The 15,737-nt window shown below is 50.2% G+C and overlaps 1 protein-coding gene across 20 annotated transcripts in view; it reads right to left on the minus strand.

Moving 5' to 3' along the window:
• The window catches only part of RAPGEF1 (Rap guanine nucleotide exchange factor 1), a 136,327-nt gene that overhangs the window by 76,726 nt on the left and 43,864 nt on the right, over positions 1-15,737 (minus strand). Inside the window, exon 1 of one of the 20 annotated variants that reach the window (XM_047701261.1) lies at positions 13,378-13,429. The exons of 18 other annotated variants lie outside the window; for them this stretch is intronic. In XM_047701261.1, the coding sequence (XP_047557217.1) occupies positions 13,378-13,414 (37 nt within the window). In that variant the 5' untranslated portion in view covers positions 13,415-13,429. Of the gene's footprint in view, positions 1-3,466; positions 3,683-13,377; positions 13,430-15,737 lie in introns of those variants that run through there. One more of the 20 variants, XM_047701262.1, reaches the window with a different exon arrangement.

Raw genomic sequence — 15,737 nt, forward strand, 5'->3', positions numbered from 1 at the left:
TAAGGGCACTCTCTAAATATTAGCCACATAAGGGAACACAACGTCAGGGTCAGGGTGGGTAACACTTTGAGGCAGTTCCAAAATTACTGCAACCGATCTTGAGAAACAGCGTGGCTGTCAATTTCTTGTTCCCTACAGCATACTGGGTTCAGAACCGTGGCACGACCGCGAAGGACCTCCATGTGTCCACTTACACGAGTTCCCTCTAAAGCTACCTACCCAAGCCACACACTCCCGTTTTCCAAACATGTAAAAAGGACAACTATAGTGGAGAAGTGGCTTGAGGACATTAGAAAGAACTTTTTTAAGACTTTTTAAAAAAGATTTTATTTATTTGACAGACAGAGATCACAAGTAGGCAGAGAGGCAGGCAGAGAGAGAGGAAGGGAAGCAGGATCCCTGCCGAGCAGAGAGCCGGATGCGGGGCTCGATCCCAGGACCCTGGGATCATGACCTGAGCTGAAGGCAGAGGCTTTCAACCCACTGAGCCACCCAGGCGCCCCAGAAGAACTTTTTTAAAGCTACCATTTCAGATTGTTACTTATTTAAAATGTTACAGACTAAAGAAAAGCTAAAGCCAAGAGTTCGGGCTGAGTGGCCACGGCAGGCAGCACAGGGGCTCTGGGGTCTGGCCGTCTCTGTTCTAACCCAAGCTCAGGCGCAGACACGGGCAAACTCTATATCTCTCCGAGCCGCAGGTTCCTCACCTACAGAAAAGCAGGGCTGAAGAGGATCCTCTATGACAAGCACGTAGCCATGGACATGATCTATAGCAAATGCTCAGTAAGTGGAGGCCATTACTGTTATCTGATCTCATGGCCAGACCCCTGCCAACCCTGAGCTAAAAACAGCCACAGCCTAGTAGCAACCTGATGTTTCATTTTTTCCCAACAATTTCCATATTAAAAGATCCTCTGTCTTACTTACTATAGAACTATTCATGTTCAAACAGAGGGAAAATACTATTTGGAGTCTTGCAACACCAAAGCCCCCCTTTCTGCCATGAAAGTTGCTCGTATCACCCATGCGTTCAGGCGATCTACGGGTAACTCTGAGTTGCTGTGGCTGATGCTGGAAGCAGTATGTAGATCATTTTCCCCCCAGCAACAAAAGTAAAACAAACTGTTATAAAAATCCAAGCCCTGCAAAAATACATAACATAGAAAGTGAAAAATCCCTCATAACTCTCCATATGGCAGAGCTGAGATATTTTTCAACTTAATATGTTGTGGGCATTTTTTCCCATGAGCACAGCTAATGGTTGAATAATGTTTCTGCTGAAACCTATTTAACCAGACTCCCGGCTGATGGTTTTTTAACTTTTGCTCTTCAAACAACGCTAAATTGATGAACACGCTCATGTTTCCTTTCTAGGCACCTGCAATCATGAGATGGGCCCCTAGAAATGGAATTGTTAGGTCAAAGGTAAGATACTATCCAGATGCCTGAGCTGGAAGCAGACCAGCAGGGACTGAGCCAAAGAGAGAGGCTTGGGGCAGAAGCAGAAGGGCCAGGGTGCGAGAGGAGGCCAGGCCTGCTACCGACGGCAGAGACCAAGCTCCACTGTGGATGTGAGCTCAGATCTGACAGAGCCACCATTCTGGTTCTCTTACATACCCAGTAAGGATTAAAAATAGATTCAGCATGGAACGGACACGACACAGAAGATGATGTCCAAATGGCCAACAGACAGATGACAAAGTGCTCAACTCCAACAGGCACCAAGAAACAATCAATTAAAACCACTAAGCGATACCATTACACACACACTCGAATGCATAAAAAGACAAAACAGAATAGATAAATAGATAAAAGTAGAAAATAGGAAACGGAGAACGCTAAGTGCTAAGGAGGATGGCGAGCAAAGGGCGGTGTCCACCGCCGCTGCGGAGATGCAGAACCCAGAAGGCAGCTGACACCTGTTTCCCCGGGGGCCCCACCATCCCACTCCCAGGTGTGTGCCCTTGTGAAGTCACCAGAAGACAGGTATCAGAATATGCAAAGCAGCAAGACCCAGATGCTGACACAGACCCCTGCACAGGTGGAACACTGTGCAGCAGTAAGAACGCGTAACCTACACCTACACACAGAAATGCAGGTGCTTCCTACAAATGTAGAAAGAAGACACGCACAAAAAAAGTACATTTTTGTATGATTCCATTTATACAAAAACAAGCAAAATTAATCTATGATTTTAGGAGTTTGAAATAGTTATGCTTGGGGTGGGAGGAGTAAGCTGCAGGGGGCAGGAGGGAGCTATGGCCTATTTCTTTTTTTTGTTTTTTTAAAGATTTATTTATTGTTTTTAGAGAGAGACTGCACATGTGTGTACACGTGGAAGGGCAGAGGGAGAGAGAGAATCTCAAGGAGACCCCACGCTGAGCTTGGAACCTGATGCAGGGCTCAATCTAACTCTGAGATCGTGACCTGAGCTGAAACCAAAAGTCGAATGCTTAACCAACGGAGCCCCCCAGGCGCCCCAGTCTATTTCTTGACTGGAGCTGCTTGCATTCTTGTGTTCGACTTGTGAAAAGTCTTGAAGCTGCATGCTTAAAGCCAGATGTACCTTCCTGACTCCTGGCACACATCAATAAAAACCTGGAATAAAGTAGACACAAGGGTCTAAAGTTGTTTTAAAAGGGTCCATTTGATTTTTTTTTAAAAGATTTTATTTATTTATTTGACAGAGAGAGATCACAAGCAGGCAGAGAGGCAGGCAGAGAGAGAGGAGGAAGCAGGCTCCCTGCTGAGCAGAAAGCCCAATGTGGGGCTTGAACCCAGGACCTGGGATCATGACCTGAGCCGAAGGCAGCGGCTTAACCCACTGAGCCACCCAGGCACCCCAGGGTCCATTTGATTTTTACATGGGTCAGATTGACAGATCATTTAACAATTCAAGGAACTCCTAGTCGCTGGAACAAACAAACGTGTTTAACCCAGAAGGAGTGTCTTCCCAAGTAACTTGACACCGTGTATCTCAGGAAGAATCTACGGATATCTTAGGAAGTTTCCATTTCATCTTTGTAAAAATAATAAAAGAACCAATACAAATATTTTTATGATCTTAAATCACCAGTAAATAAGTGTTTTCTAATTTCCTTTCCCTTATTGTATGGAAAATTCAAAGAACTAAATGTACATACATCTGTGTCCTATAACTCTTTTTTTTTTTAAGATTTTATTTATTTGACAGAGATAGATCACAAGTAGGCAGAGAGGCAGGCAGAGAGAGAGAGAGAGGGAAGCAGGCTCCCTGCTGGGCAGAGAGCCCGATGCGGGACTCAATCCCAGGACCCCGAGATTATGACCTGAGCCGAAGGCAGCGGCTTAAACCACTGAGCCACCCAGGTGCCCCCCTATAATTCGTTTTTAACCAAGAGTGAATCGATGTATTTTGTATAGTAATAACAGCACCGATTCATGAGGTTGGTCTAAGAAATAAACAGTATTCATGCTCGACAAATACCTGAGCATCTCATCTGGGCCAGCCCTGGATCGGGACAGAGGAACCCTCCTCTGCAGAGAACCCAGGGAACTTGGTTTCACCAGCTGGAGGGAGGAGTCTGAGTCAAGGAGGCAGATGGAGGCTGGCGGGGTCCACGTGAGCACACTGGTGGCACAGAGACGACACAGGACGCCGAGAAACCAGATGGGAACCCCAGAGCCCGGCACAGACAGAGAAGAGGTCCGCACCTCGGAGGTGAGAGTGGTCTCTTCCTACACACGAGCTCCTGGTCATTGTCCTGGATGTCGGGATCAGGCCGCACAAGCACAAAACTCTGCCCGAGGCCCCTCCCAAACCTGCTGCCGCTGCATCCTGGTCAAACAGGAAACTTTACCCTTCCATTGGCTCAGGTCAAAACTTCCGACTCTGTTCTTTTGCTCACACCCACCTTCCAGTCCTTCAGCAAACTCCACACATCCATCCCACCTTAACGGTCTATCCAGAATCTCACCACTACAGCGAGCGGCACCACTGACACCCTGACCCAAACCACAGCCATTCTATGCCTAAACCACGACCACACCTGTCCAAGAATGCCCTGCTCCTTGCCTTTCTAGTCTTTTCAACCCAGTAACCAGAGTGATCCTTGTAAAAGGTTAAGTCCTGTTCCACCACCTCGCTGCTCAAAACCCTCCTGCGGCATCTCTTCTCCCTCAGAGAAAAAAGCAAAGCCCTTCAGAGGCCCAACAGCCCCTCGCGCACACCGCCAGAGAGGAGTTTTCCCAAAGACTTACTCCTTTTAGCAAACATTCATCAAATATTGACAGGTATTCCAAGAGGAGATGAAAGCGGAGCCTCCAGCTTGAGAACTGCTTCTCTCCTGGTGAGGCTCCATCAGCAGCTCTCGCTTCAAACACCCGCTACAGGCCGAGCACTGTGCAGGGAGCCTGCGGTTACCCCTATCCTCACACTAACACTGCAAGGAAAGGGCTTTCACTGCCCTTGGACACATGAGGAAACCAAGTCCCAGGGCCCCAGCACCATCCCCCAACCCCACACGCGGCACGCACACAGCACGGGCAACCCGAGCGCTGGCTGCTGTGGTGAGCGTTCAAGGTCAGCCCGCCTGGGGAGGCCTCGAGGCCTCCTCCCAAGGAAGTATTTTTTTCTCATCACCGTTTGGCAACGGCCTAGAGATTCTTTCTTTCTTTTTTTTTTTTCCTAAGATTTTATTTATTTATTTGACAGATGGAGTGGCCTAGAGATTCTTAAAGCCACAGACTTTATAGACATCCCTAGATGCGAATTTGTCCCTTTCTCCAGAGTTTTATTTCTAGAGGTGAGAGTCACAGAGAGCAAGAGAGAGAGGGGGGTGGGGGGACTGAGCCCGGAGGAGCAACGGTGGATTCTGAGCGAACACACCCCCGCACCAGCAGAAAGCAGACAGGGCCAAAGCAGAGCACGGTCAGGCTCATGACCACAGGAGGAAGCGGAGTCTGCCCTGACCTCCGTCCCGGAGGTGGAGCTGTCTGGAGCCGCCTCTGTCCCTCAGAGGAACTTGCACGTTGGGACTGGTGCCAGTTCAGAATTCAAACAATGCTCCTCCAGGGCCTCACAGCATATTTTTTCACGTCATGTCACCAGCAAAGCAGCCCAAGTTGGCGCAGGAAGGCCTGTGTATTTGGGGCTGGGCCACGGTGACGGGGCTCAGGCAGGTGCCCCGTGACAGTGCAGGCTGAGGTGCCTGGGGGCTCTGCTGGCCTCGGTGGCACTTGGCCCTGCTCAGGGATCCAGAGAAACCATTTGTCAGGCTACCCTCTGGACCTCCGGAGGAAAAAAATTTTCATTTGTTAGCAAGTACGTTCTTTCTTTCTTTCCCAGGCAGCAGGGGGAGGAGAGGAGAGCCACGGGCCCCAGCAGCCCCTGGGATACTGTAAGAGGCGCTTACTGGGCAGAGAAGGAAGAAAGTGAAAGGACAAGGGTCGCCCAGAGAGTCCCTCCCCTTCCCTATCACCTGGGGAAACAGGGTGCCCCCAATAACGCACGGCAGGCCCATGGGCATCCCCATTCACTCCCTCCCTCATTCATTCCCTCTATCTCTACTCGCCAAATATTTGCAAAGAGCCAGGGTCAAGAAAGAGCAAGACACAGCTCCTCCCTCCAGGGAGCACCACCTAATCCCGGGAGGGGGGGAGGGAAGAGCTGGGAAAAATCCTCCGTCAGGACACAGATGAGGAGTCCCACGAAGGAGACTTGACCAGCAAACGCAGGGGTTTTCCAGCTGCTCACAGCCCCATTCGGCAGGAGGAAGGTGCCGGGGGCTGTGGAAGTGCTCTGAGGCCCAGCGGCCTTGAAAGACAGCCCTGCCTGCTCCTCAGGGCAGGAGGAAGGGCTGGGCTCGGCTTACAGGAACAGCTCCAGGCTTCCTTTCACACAGGGACCCACAGAAAGCATCAGTGTCAGCAAACAGGTGCCGGCTTGGAAACGGCCACAGGAGTCTCTGCAGGCCACAGAGGGATCTGAAAATGACCACTTCTCCAAAGGCAAACTTCTGGCTTCCCAGGCACATGGGTGGAGGGCAGAAAGGGCTGGGGGTGAGGGAGAGGTAGCCTCTAGTCTCACCCAACCAGGGGCATCGAATTTTTCTCTGGAACGAAACAAGGAAAGGGCCTTCTCAGCTGCTTCTCAATGAGAGTTTCTTCCTGGACCCTGACCCCTTGTTCCTGTCTCACAAAGATGTTTGGGGTCGGGAGGCCTGTTCTGGCAGAAATATTTATTATGTATGATGGTCCAGACACACACTCTGCTCTACACTTTCAGAAGCAAGTGCTGATCAATCCCATCCCTCCACAGTCACGGCCAAGGTGGCACCCCTGGGCAGGTACCAAGTGAGTGGTGGGGCTCTTGGCTTTGCGGCGTGAGCACTGGAAAGGATCCTGAGTCTGCCTACCGAGGAGGCGGCGGAGGCCCTGGGATTGGATGTGCCCCCATCCTGGGACCCAGTCATCCTGAACCAGGCCAGTCCCGGGCTCCTTCCTCCGTAATGGCTGAAGAAGTATCAACCAACCTCTCCCAGACATTTCTCCTCCTCATGAGACAACTTCAGAGTCTTAAGTAAACACATGCAGAGGGCCAGGAAAAAAAGCCTACTCCAGGACCGGGGACACCCAGCAGTTCTCTGCGAAACCTGCAGCCACAGGAGGTCTCGCCACCCACCAGAGGCTCTGAGGACCCTTGACATTCTGGACTAAAGTCTGAAGACATGCTGGTTTGGTCAAAGCCAGAATTTCACCGGCTTAGAGCCTGACATCCAAACCAATTCACCTCCAGTCAAATGTACCAGCTCCGCATGCAGAAGGCATTAGGTACCAAGTGACCACACGGCGACAGCTGGGACCGTGTCTAGCACCACCCCAGGCACCTCACAGGCCTTCCGCATTCAATTTTCACGGTGACCCTCCGTGATTGGGAAACTGAGTCTGAGAGGAGAGACACTCTGGGTCTGAGCCCAGTGTAGCTTACATGCCAGCCACAGTCTTCTGAGGTGGAAAGTAGTACCCTAAAGATGGGTCAAACAAAGCAGAATACGGGCTCGGGGGAAGGCCGACTCACGCACGCTTTGTCCCCTGAACGAACAGCCTGTTGTCTCCGGATCAGGGCTCACTTCTAAGAAACCAGCTCTGGGCCTGGCTGTGCGCACTGCCGCCCTGCCCCCACCCCAGCCTTCCACTCAGACCTCGCATCTCAGGGTAGGATCCCTCTTTCTCCTTTCAAAATGAAAGCCCAGCCAATACGCTGTTTATTAGATGTGTTCACAACTTTGATGCACGGGTAAGCAAGTCACCACAAGAGTAGAAGACAAGACTTTCAGGCCAGTACTGCTTATAAAAGTGAATCACCCCCTTCTGGAAAAGTCCAAGACCAAGATGGCTCACTCATGGCAGCAGCACATCAAAGACTTCTTGCCGTGCTAGCTCCCAGGCTAAAAATACTCCTGCTGGTGAAATCTCAGTCTCTTAGCCCACAGGGGGAGGCCAAAGTGACAGCCCCAGCCTCTCACCTCGGGAGGTGGGATTATAGATGGAACCCAGACGCTCTTCTTTTTTTTTTTTTTTTTTTTTTTTTAAAGATTTTATTTATTTATTTGACAGAGAGGTCACAAGCAGGCAGAGAGGCAGGCAGAGAGAGAGGAGGAAGCAGGCTCCCTGCTGAGCAGAGAGCCCGATGCGGGGCTCGATCCCAGGACTCTGAGATCATGACCTGAGCCGAAGGCAGCGGCTTAACCCACTGAGCCACCCAGGCGCCCCCCAGACGCTCTTCTTAAACAACTCCAAAAACAACAGGTTGCGGAAGAAAATGTAGTTGAGTGATAGCTGGAGTTGCCGTTTGGCTAGGAAGCATTAGTAAGGGGCTTTCCAAAGTCAAAAAGGCCTCCCAGTTCTCATGAATTTATACCTTTACAGTCTCCGACTAGTAACAAACCGGCGTCACAATGTGTGTTTCTAAAAGACAGTTCTTCGGGGCTGGCCATCTCCCTTCGTTGGTCTTACACTCACTCAGCCAAGTAACTTTCCTTTAACTCTCTCCAAAGTCTCTCTCTCTTGTGAGAACCCTCCAGAAACCCACCCACCTCAAAGAGTACCTTTATGAAAAACCCAGATGCTTCATTCTGGAATCCTCATAGCAGGACACTATGTACATTTTCCAAGAGGGAACCTAGTTTTCCCTTGTTCTCTCTGGGCAGCTGTATCCTTTGCATCCCCTAGAACTGAAGTTCTTTGTAGAGGACCAAATCTTTCCACAGGAGGCGGTCTCTGTCTCAGCACGCCAAGGAGCAAGAACAAGCACAGGCCACACACACGGGAGAACCAAGGAAGCAGAGACTCATTTTCTCCAACTCCGTTCCTTGGAATCAGAATACACTCACTCAGTGAAACAAGCCTAGAGACCGAATCTGGGCCCTGCGGCCCCTGATACAATGGAGCACAACTTGGCTGAGCTCCTTCCGCCAGCCACATGCCAGGCATTTGGTGCCACAGATCTGGCCCAGTCCGTGGCTGAACGGGAAAGCAGGGCCTGCCCTCGCATGGTTTATAAGCTAACCGAGAAGTAAAGCCATACACCCAGCACCCCAACACGCAGCAGAGCAAGTCAAATGCTGAAGAAATAAAGGGTTTCCTTCCAGAAAGATACAGGAAAGTTCATGAAGAAAGCCCCAAGGCTGTAAGCCGAGCAGACATTACGGAATAGGACCACGAAACGTGAAGAGATGTGGTTGCCTTGGGTAAGATAGGCATCTCAGCATCTCTGACAGACGGAAGGGAGTGAGCCCCAGCAGAAAAGCAACGCCTGGTCTATTCCTCCTACTCACGCTGATTCCACGTCATGACACAGTATCAGGTCCCCAAACCAATTCCGTGGATTAAAACATGAAACAGAACAGAATCGATCAGAAGGGACTAAGGCTAAATATCACCTTCATGAAATTTATTTCCATTACCACTAACTCAAAATGCCAAAGACCCTTCTCCTTGGGCAGTGTGGCACAGAGGATTTTCTCACTAGGACATGAGGTCACCAAACGTCCTCCTCACTAGGACAATGAGGAGCTGCTGCAGGTGACGGGGCCTGTAGGGGCGTTCGAGACCACAAATCCAGTCCTTTCCCAGAGTCACAAGGACCCTGGCTGAGAGTCCTGCTCTGGGTCTGGAACCAAGGACCATGCATGGGCATAGTGCCAGCAGGTGGGCCATTTCCAAGGTGGAGGCGATCGGTGACTTTCTGGCCTCTCTTGACCACCAACCATAGTAAGAAATACTATAATCATATACACAAATGTATCAAAAATCTAAAAATTCGATTTCGACTTAAATTCAATTTCACTTTGTAGTCCTATGAATTAATTCTCGGACCAAATGGTGTCTTAATCCTTTCCCCAACTGAGGGTGAAGGGGAGGGAAGGGGAGGCAAGGGTCTGGGTCACCACCAGCAGCACTGGCATGACCTGGTGCTGGTCAGGATACCAGTTCCACCCCATCCCCCAACCCAGACCTAATGAATCAAGATCTCCAGGGGAGGGACCCAGGACCCGGGTTTTAACTAGTCCTCCAGGGGAACAAAGGTCTGGGGAAAGAGAGAAACCGTGAAGAAATTCCAAATCTTGAGTGGAAGATGGGCAAGCCGCAAGCTCAGCAGAGCCTAGCGCGCACACAAAGCGACAGGCAGGTGGGTCCTTGGACTCCCACAGGGAAGTTCAAATCTCACATCAGAACATTCCTCCAGACAAGCCCCTTCTGATGGGGAGAGAGACTGGAAACACTGTGCCTGGAACAGGACTGCCTGAGGAAAGCCATGGGGGTTGAGGGGAAGGGATGACCACTAGTCACCAAATCCCAGTCACCAAATTCCAACTAACCAGCCACCCCAAGCGAAGATATTTGGCCAAAACACGTCTCTTTACTATAAGGCTCAGAGTGCAGGTAAGCTGGTCAGTATTTCTCAAGAACCACTGTGTGCGTGAGTGCTTCGGACAACAAATTTCACCCGGAAGTGGGACCAAAGTGATCACTCATTGCTTTCCCTTCTGCTTTATGCCATGCATGTTCATACCTGGCTGCAATGTTTGCTTAGCATCTACTTTGTGCTGGAAAAAAATGGTTTCTGTCCTCAAGCCATTGCTCTAAGGCAATGATTCTCACGAGGGTAGAGAGTGGGTCAATGGCAAGGTGTCTGTCAAAAGCATACACAAGTCAACTATACACATTCATATTTGCACTCAGAAGAAAGCAAACCCGGGGCGCCTGGTTGGCTCAGCTGGTTAAGTATCCGACTCTTGACTTCAGCTCCAGTCATGATCTCAGGGTGGTGAGGTCAGGAGCCTGGTTAAGATTCTCTCTCTTCCTCTCCTCCCCCTAAGCCCCAGCTCACACCACTCTCTCCCTCTCTCTTTAAAAAAAAAAAAAAAAAAAAAAAAAAAAGGAAGAAAGCAAACTTGGACAAAATACACAGAAGCTAAAAGCGGAGGGGCTGAGGTGTCAGAGTGTCCAAGATTAAGGCTGGGTGAAAAGCTACCACCGCTCGGCCTAGCAACCTGGCCTGAACTCGGCTGGGTCCTTATTCCATGCTGACCCCAACCCACGAATTAATCGTTTTCTTAACGGAAAACAAAAGTATTTATAGTCCTCAGAGCACATTCTAAGCTGATAACCATATTTTTATATTTAAGAAGGAAAGCCCTGAATTTTCTAGACAGGAAAACAAAGCCAACTGGGAAGGCAAGGAACCTGCCAAGGACCCGGCATTCCCAAGCACAGGTTCCTGTTACATGGGCTGGTGGGGGGCGGGGGGGACTCTGTGGAACCCTTCCTTAGGAAGGAGGAGGAATGGCAGGGGAACGTCTCATGGGGTCCAGCTGAAAATGTCTAAGAGCCACCAACTGACCACGGAGAAAACCTTGTCACTTCATCTTCTTCCAGGATGCCTGGGCCCGTTGTGTACCCACCCTGACCGAAATCCCCAAGGTTTTGTTCTGCCGGCCCCAGTGTCCTCAGAACTGAGGGCGCCTTAATAATAAAAATGCGCAGCTACCAGAAAGCCAGCGGCTGTACTTGAAAATGCATGAAAATCAGTGGATTGAAAATATAAACGGGTCTACCCTCTGCAGAAGTCCGGCACGTGTCTGAAGGTCACCTTTTAAAGTGTTTTTGGTTCCAACTCTCCTTACAAATTGAGTATCACCACAAAGCAGGGATTGAAATATATTTAGTTTCTTTATAATAATATTTTCGTATTCTTTGTGATGGAGGTTGAGCGGTGTTTTTAAATTTTTCATCAAAACAAAAACATTAGCCCAGAACAGCATGTCCTGAAGCTCGGTTACAGCCTGGCTGCCCCCCGCAGGCTGGCCACTCTGCCTTCAATACTCGCTCCTGGGGGCGGTGAGCCCGAACCCATCCACGGAGAGGCCAGCTCTGAAATGCTCAAATCTCCTCTTCCGTCCAATGTACTAGAGCACCGCTGGGGTTTAAATTCTGATCTCTTACCTAAAGAGGGCAACCTGGTAAGACTGGGCTCACACCTCTGTGCTCTACAGCTGACCCAGAGCCAACTCCCCAAAGTATGAGGGGCCCCTACTCAGGCCTCTCCCCACGGTACAAAGAAATCTAGAGACCCACACTTAATTTAGGACAAATTTTTTTCTCCTTCCAGGGCTGTGGCCGTGAGTGGCACATGGCAGCAAGGTAACTGCCAGCTGAGGGGTAGCCGAGCTTGGAGAAGTGCGAGGCCTTTGATGACATCCAGTCTGGTGAAGGTCAGTGTCCCCAGCACTGGTCCCACCTGCCCGGGCAAGGGACGGCCTCCACATGGCCCCAAGTGAAGAGGCTCCTACAAGTCAAGTCCGGTCTGAGCTGGTTGTTGTATGCCAAGAAGATCCTGTTCCATTCCCTCTCTCTTTGGACAGAAGGGAAACTCGTGGAGGATGACTGTATGAGGTCATAGAGCCCAAAGCATTTCTCAAGCCCCTCGTGCTCAGTGCCCAGGGTGCAGCAGGGAGTCAGGCAGACATGACACCACACCAAGGCTTAGGAGGCACAGGGAAGAGAACCGAACGAAACACACCATTACAAGTGGGCTGAATGCTTCCAGAGTAGGCCGAGGCTCCTCACCCAGCTGGAGATCAAGTGCTGAAGGACCTCAGCCCGGTGCCCCCAGAGGCAGACGGAGCCAGGCTTCTAGAGCAAGCCGCTTACGTGTGAAGTGCAGGAACACTGATGGGGGCGGGGGCGGGGGCGGGGGCGGTAGGAAGGCAGGAGAGGGTGCTCTAAAGCCATCTTTCACCCAGGCAACCACCATGAACCCTACAAGGAAACTGGTTTAAACTGAAGCCAGAAAGATTCACAACTGCCCAGATTTTCATTTTCTTTAGGGGGTGTGTGGGGGATGTGGACTGAGGGAAAGTGTTTCTGATAGAGGGATGAGCATGTCTGGAAGGTCCTGGCCCAGCTGGCTCAAGGTGCATCAGGAGACCTGGTCAGTACGGCACAGGGAGGGAGTGGGGAGAGGCGGCAGGCCAGCCTGCGCCAGCGGGGTGAGTCCTGCAGGACCCAGAGCCGGCCTGCCTCCCAGAGGTGCTCATGGGCAGTGCGCTCTACAGAGGAGGACAGAGCACAGGGCTCACAGCACACCTTCTTCTCCTGCTCTGAGAAGGAGATCTCAACATGCTACCCACAGGGTGAGAAGGCAGCCACCCTGAAGTCATCCTCCTTTCAACGAGATCGTTTCCCCAGTGTGTTGGTGACATTTAGACCAAATGAACTCCCCTAACCTTGTCTTAACAGCAAGCTGCCTCAAGGTGAGATCCGAGTGTGCAGGCACGGTCCTGGGTGCCAACAGTACACACGACGCATGGGAAACGAAAGACAAAGGTGTGAGCAGGAAATGCCGACAATAACCTCCCTCTGCCCAGACCAAACAGCTTGTGCTCTGAGGCTGCCTGCCCATCAGAGATTCCCGGCGTCTCACCCAGGCGAAGAGAGCCTGAGAAGCCCAGGGGTCTGTTGGAAGCGCGCCTCCCTCCCCCACCTCAGTGCCTACCATGCTGTGGGGAAATGAGCTGGGTAGGGGCTGGCTTGGCCCCGGGCAGTGTGTCCCGTCCACAGCTGACCAAGCCTGAGGGCTGTGCTAAGATCTCCAAGATGGGCAAGACACGTCAGGAACACAACTGGCCACAATGAGAGGGCTTTAATCGGCTTCCAAACAAACCACCTCCTTTGATGGGTGGTGGATGTCATCTGGTCACAAACGGGCAGCTGGTACAAAGCATGTCTGTAGGATTAAATAACGAACATCTGGAACAACACCTCTTGTCCTGGCCCAAAGTGGACAGCGATCTGGGATTCATTCCCAAGAAAGAAACCAGAGCATGTGGTTACCACAGCAGTTTGCCCATCTAGGGACACCAGAACACATTCCTCTCTCCTGGAAGTTAGGGAGTGGGAGGCTGGCTTTTCATGTAGGTTCTGCCACTAATTGGTTTGTTCAAACAGGCAAAGCACAATTCCTCTTGGCCTCTTTTCTCCTCTGGAAAAGAAAGGCAATAAGCATAGATCAGTGGCTCTCAAAAGTCCCGTCCTGAAACAGCAGTGGCAACAGCGGCCTCACCTATGGAATGGGGAGAAACGGGATCTCCTGCGCCCCAGGCCATACCCGCTGGTCAGAAGCTCTGCGGGTGCGGCCGGTCACCTGCTTTCACCGGCCCTCCGGGTGACTCTGACACACACCAAGTCTGACACCCACTGGCCTGGCTGATTTCCCTACCTACTTAGTCTCAGAAAGCCATCCTTCTTTAACCCTTCCCTGCCTGTACTGCTACTGACTTCACTTTCCAACAAGTATTGACAAAGTGTCTACACCGTGCCAGACACTGGGGACTCCTGGGGCACAACCCCAAGCCCACTTGGTGGCAGGCACATGGGAAAGCTCTGAAGATGATGGACGTGCACAGGGCCTGTTTTCCAGCTACCTTCCTTTCTAACTGTCTTCCTACAAAACTTACTCTACTTTTTTTTTTTTTTTTTAAGATTTTATTTATTTATTTGACAGACAGAGATCACAAGTAGGCAGAGAGGCAGGCAGAGAGAGAGGGGGAAGCAGGCTCCCTGCAGAGCACAGAGCCCAATGTGGGGCTCGATCCCAGGACACTGGGACCATGACCTGAGCCGAAGGCAGAGGCTTTAACCCACTGAGCCACCCAGGTGCCCCAAACTTACTCTACTTTTAAAAATAAGATGTTCAGCATACAAGGAGAGATGCAAGGGATGCAAGCAAATAAAACATTATTATATTGCTACTGATGAAAGAAATAGATTATATACGTCCAATCATTTTAAGATTTCATTTATTTATTTGACAGAAAGAGACACAGTGAAAGAGGGAACACAAGCAGGGGGAGAAGGAGAAGCAGGCCTCCCGCCAAGCAGGGAGCCGATGCAGGGCCCAAAACCAGGACCCTGGGGATCATGACCTGAGCTGAAGATGAAGATGCTTAACGACTGAGCCACCCAGGCGCCCCCATATATGTCCAATTAAATAAGCATACAACATCAACTGGAAAATTTCTAGAAGGAAATGCAAACACAAAGAACATTTCTTTTCTCCTAAAACTATTTTGTGACTCACAGTGTTCACAAGTCTTGAATGTTATTCTAGGCAAAAAATAAAACACCAAGTGACCTTTTTAGCAGTCCATTTTGCTTTGGGAAGTACACACAGGAAATGCAAAATCAAAAACAAAAGCGCAAATGCTCTACCCTAAGAGGAAGGACGCAACCAAACTACCTTAACGTTAAAAATGGAACTAAACTTAGCTTCCTCCGTCACGCCTCGGGGGCCCTGCTAAAAGCATCTGCCAAGAATCTTCCTCCTCTCCCCTCTGTCGGTTGAGCAAGGAGGGCAAAGGAAACACAGCCAGAAGGCAAGCCAGGGGCACAGCTGTAGCCATCGGTCATTAACACACACCGGGCAGAGAGCCTCCGGTCGTTATGGGTCCCACAGACACTGTCTCGGTCCGAACAAAATTCTCCTCAGTTGGTACTGTGCCATGGGACTGGACTCCTTAGAGGAGACGTGGACATCAGAGTTCTCCCCTAGTGCACAAGTCAACAAGCTCTTGTCTACGTTTGTTAAAACATGTACCTCATCACTGACATAACATACAGCTGCTTCTACCCAGAAGCGGGGCCGGGTGGCCAAGGCAAACCACAGAATTAAGGCACAAAGTGACAAAGCAATCCCCCCCTCACCCCCCAATGTAGGGATTTCTTTAGGCAACACTAACCACAAAACAAGAGGGTTTAAAAGAGAAGAGAATCAGAAGCTTGAAACTCAAGATTTACTGCAACTGAGCCATGGATGGTTGGCTCTGAGTTTCCCAGTAGCAAAGGTAAAAAGGAATTAATATGACCTTCCAAAGAAAATATATGAACTCTACAGAAGAGGGAAACTTTTCCCTGGTACGACACTCCAGAAGAAATTTCAGGGAGGATATAAAGTAACACCATGAATTTGGTCTTCAATCTTGGTTTTACACGATCTACAATGCTCTTTAAGTAGCCACTTAATACCTGTTCTCTATTAAAAAAATCAATAGCCCAAAAACTTTTTGTGAATACATTTCTTAGGTTTAACCTTAATTATTAATATGACCCTGTCTTTTGTTACCAGGAGCCCCAAGTAAATATAGAATCTGCCCTTAAAGAACTAAAATAAATGGGGTTTTCTCCACCTATTTTTG

Source organism: Lutra lutra, chromosome 13 (assembly GCF_902655055.1).
Source record: "Lutra lutra chromosome 13, mLutLut1.2, whole genome shotgun sequence".
Taxonomy (NCBI): domain Eukaryota; kingdom Metazoa; phylum Chordata; class Mammalia; order Carnivora; family Mustelidae; genus Lutra; species Lutra lutra.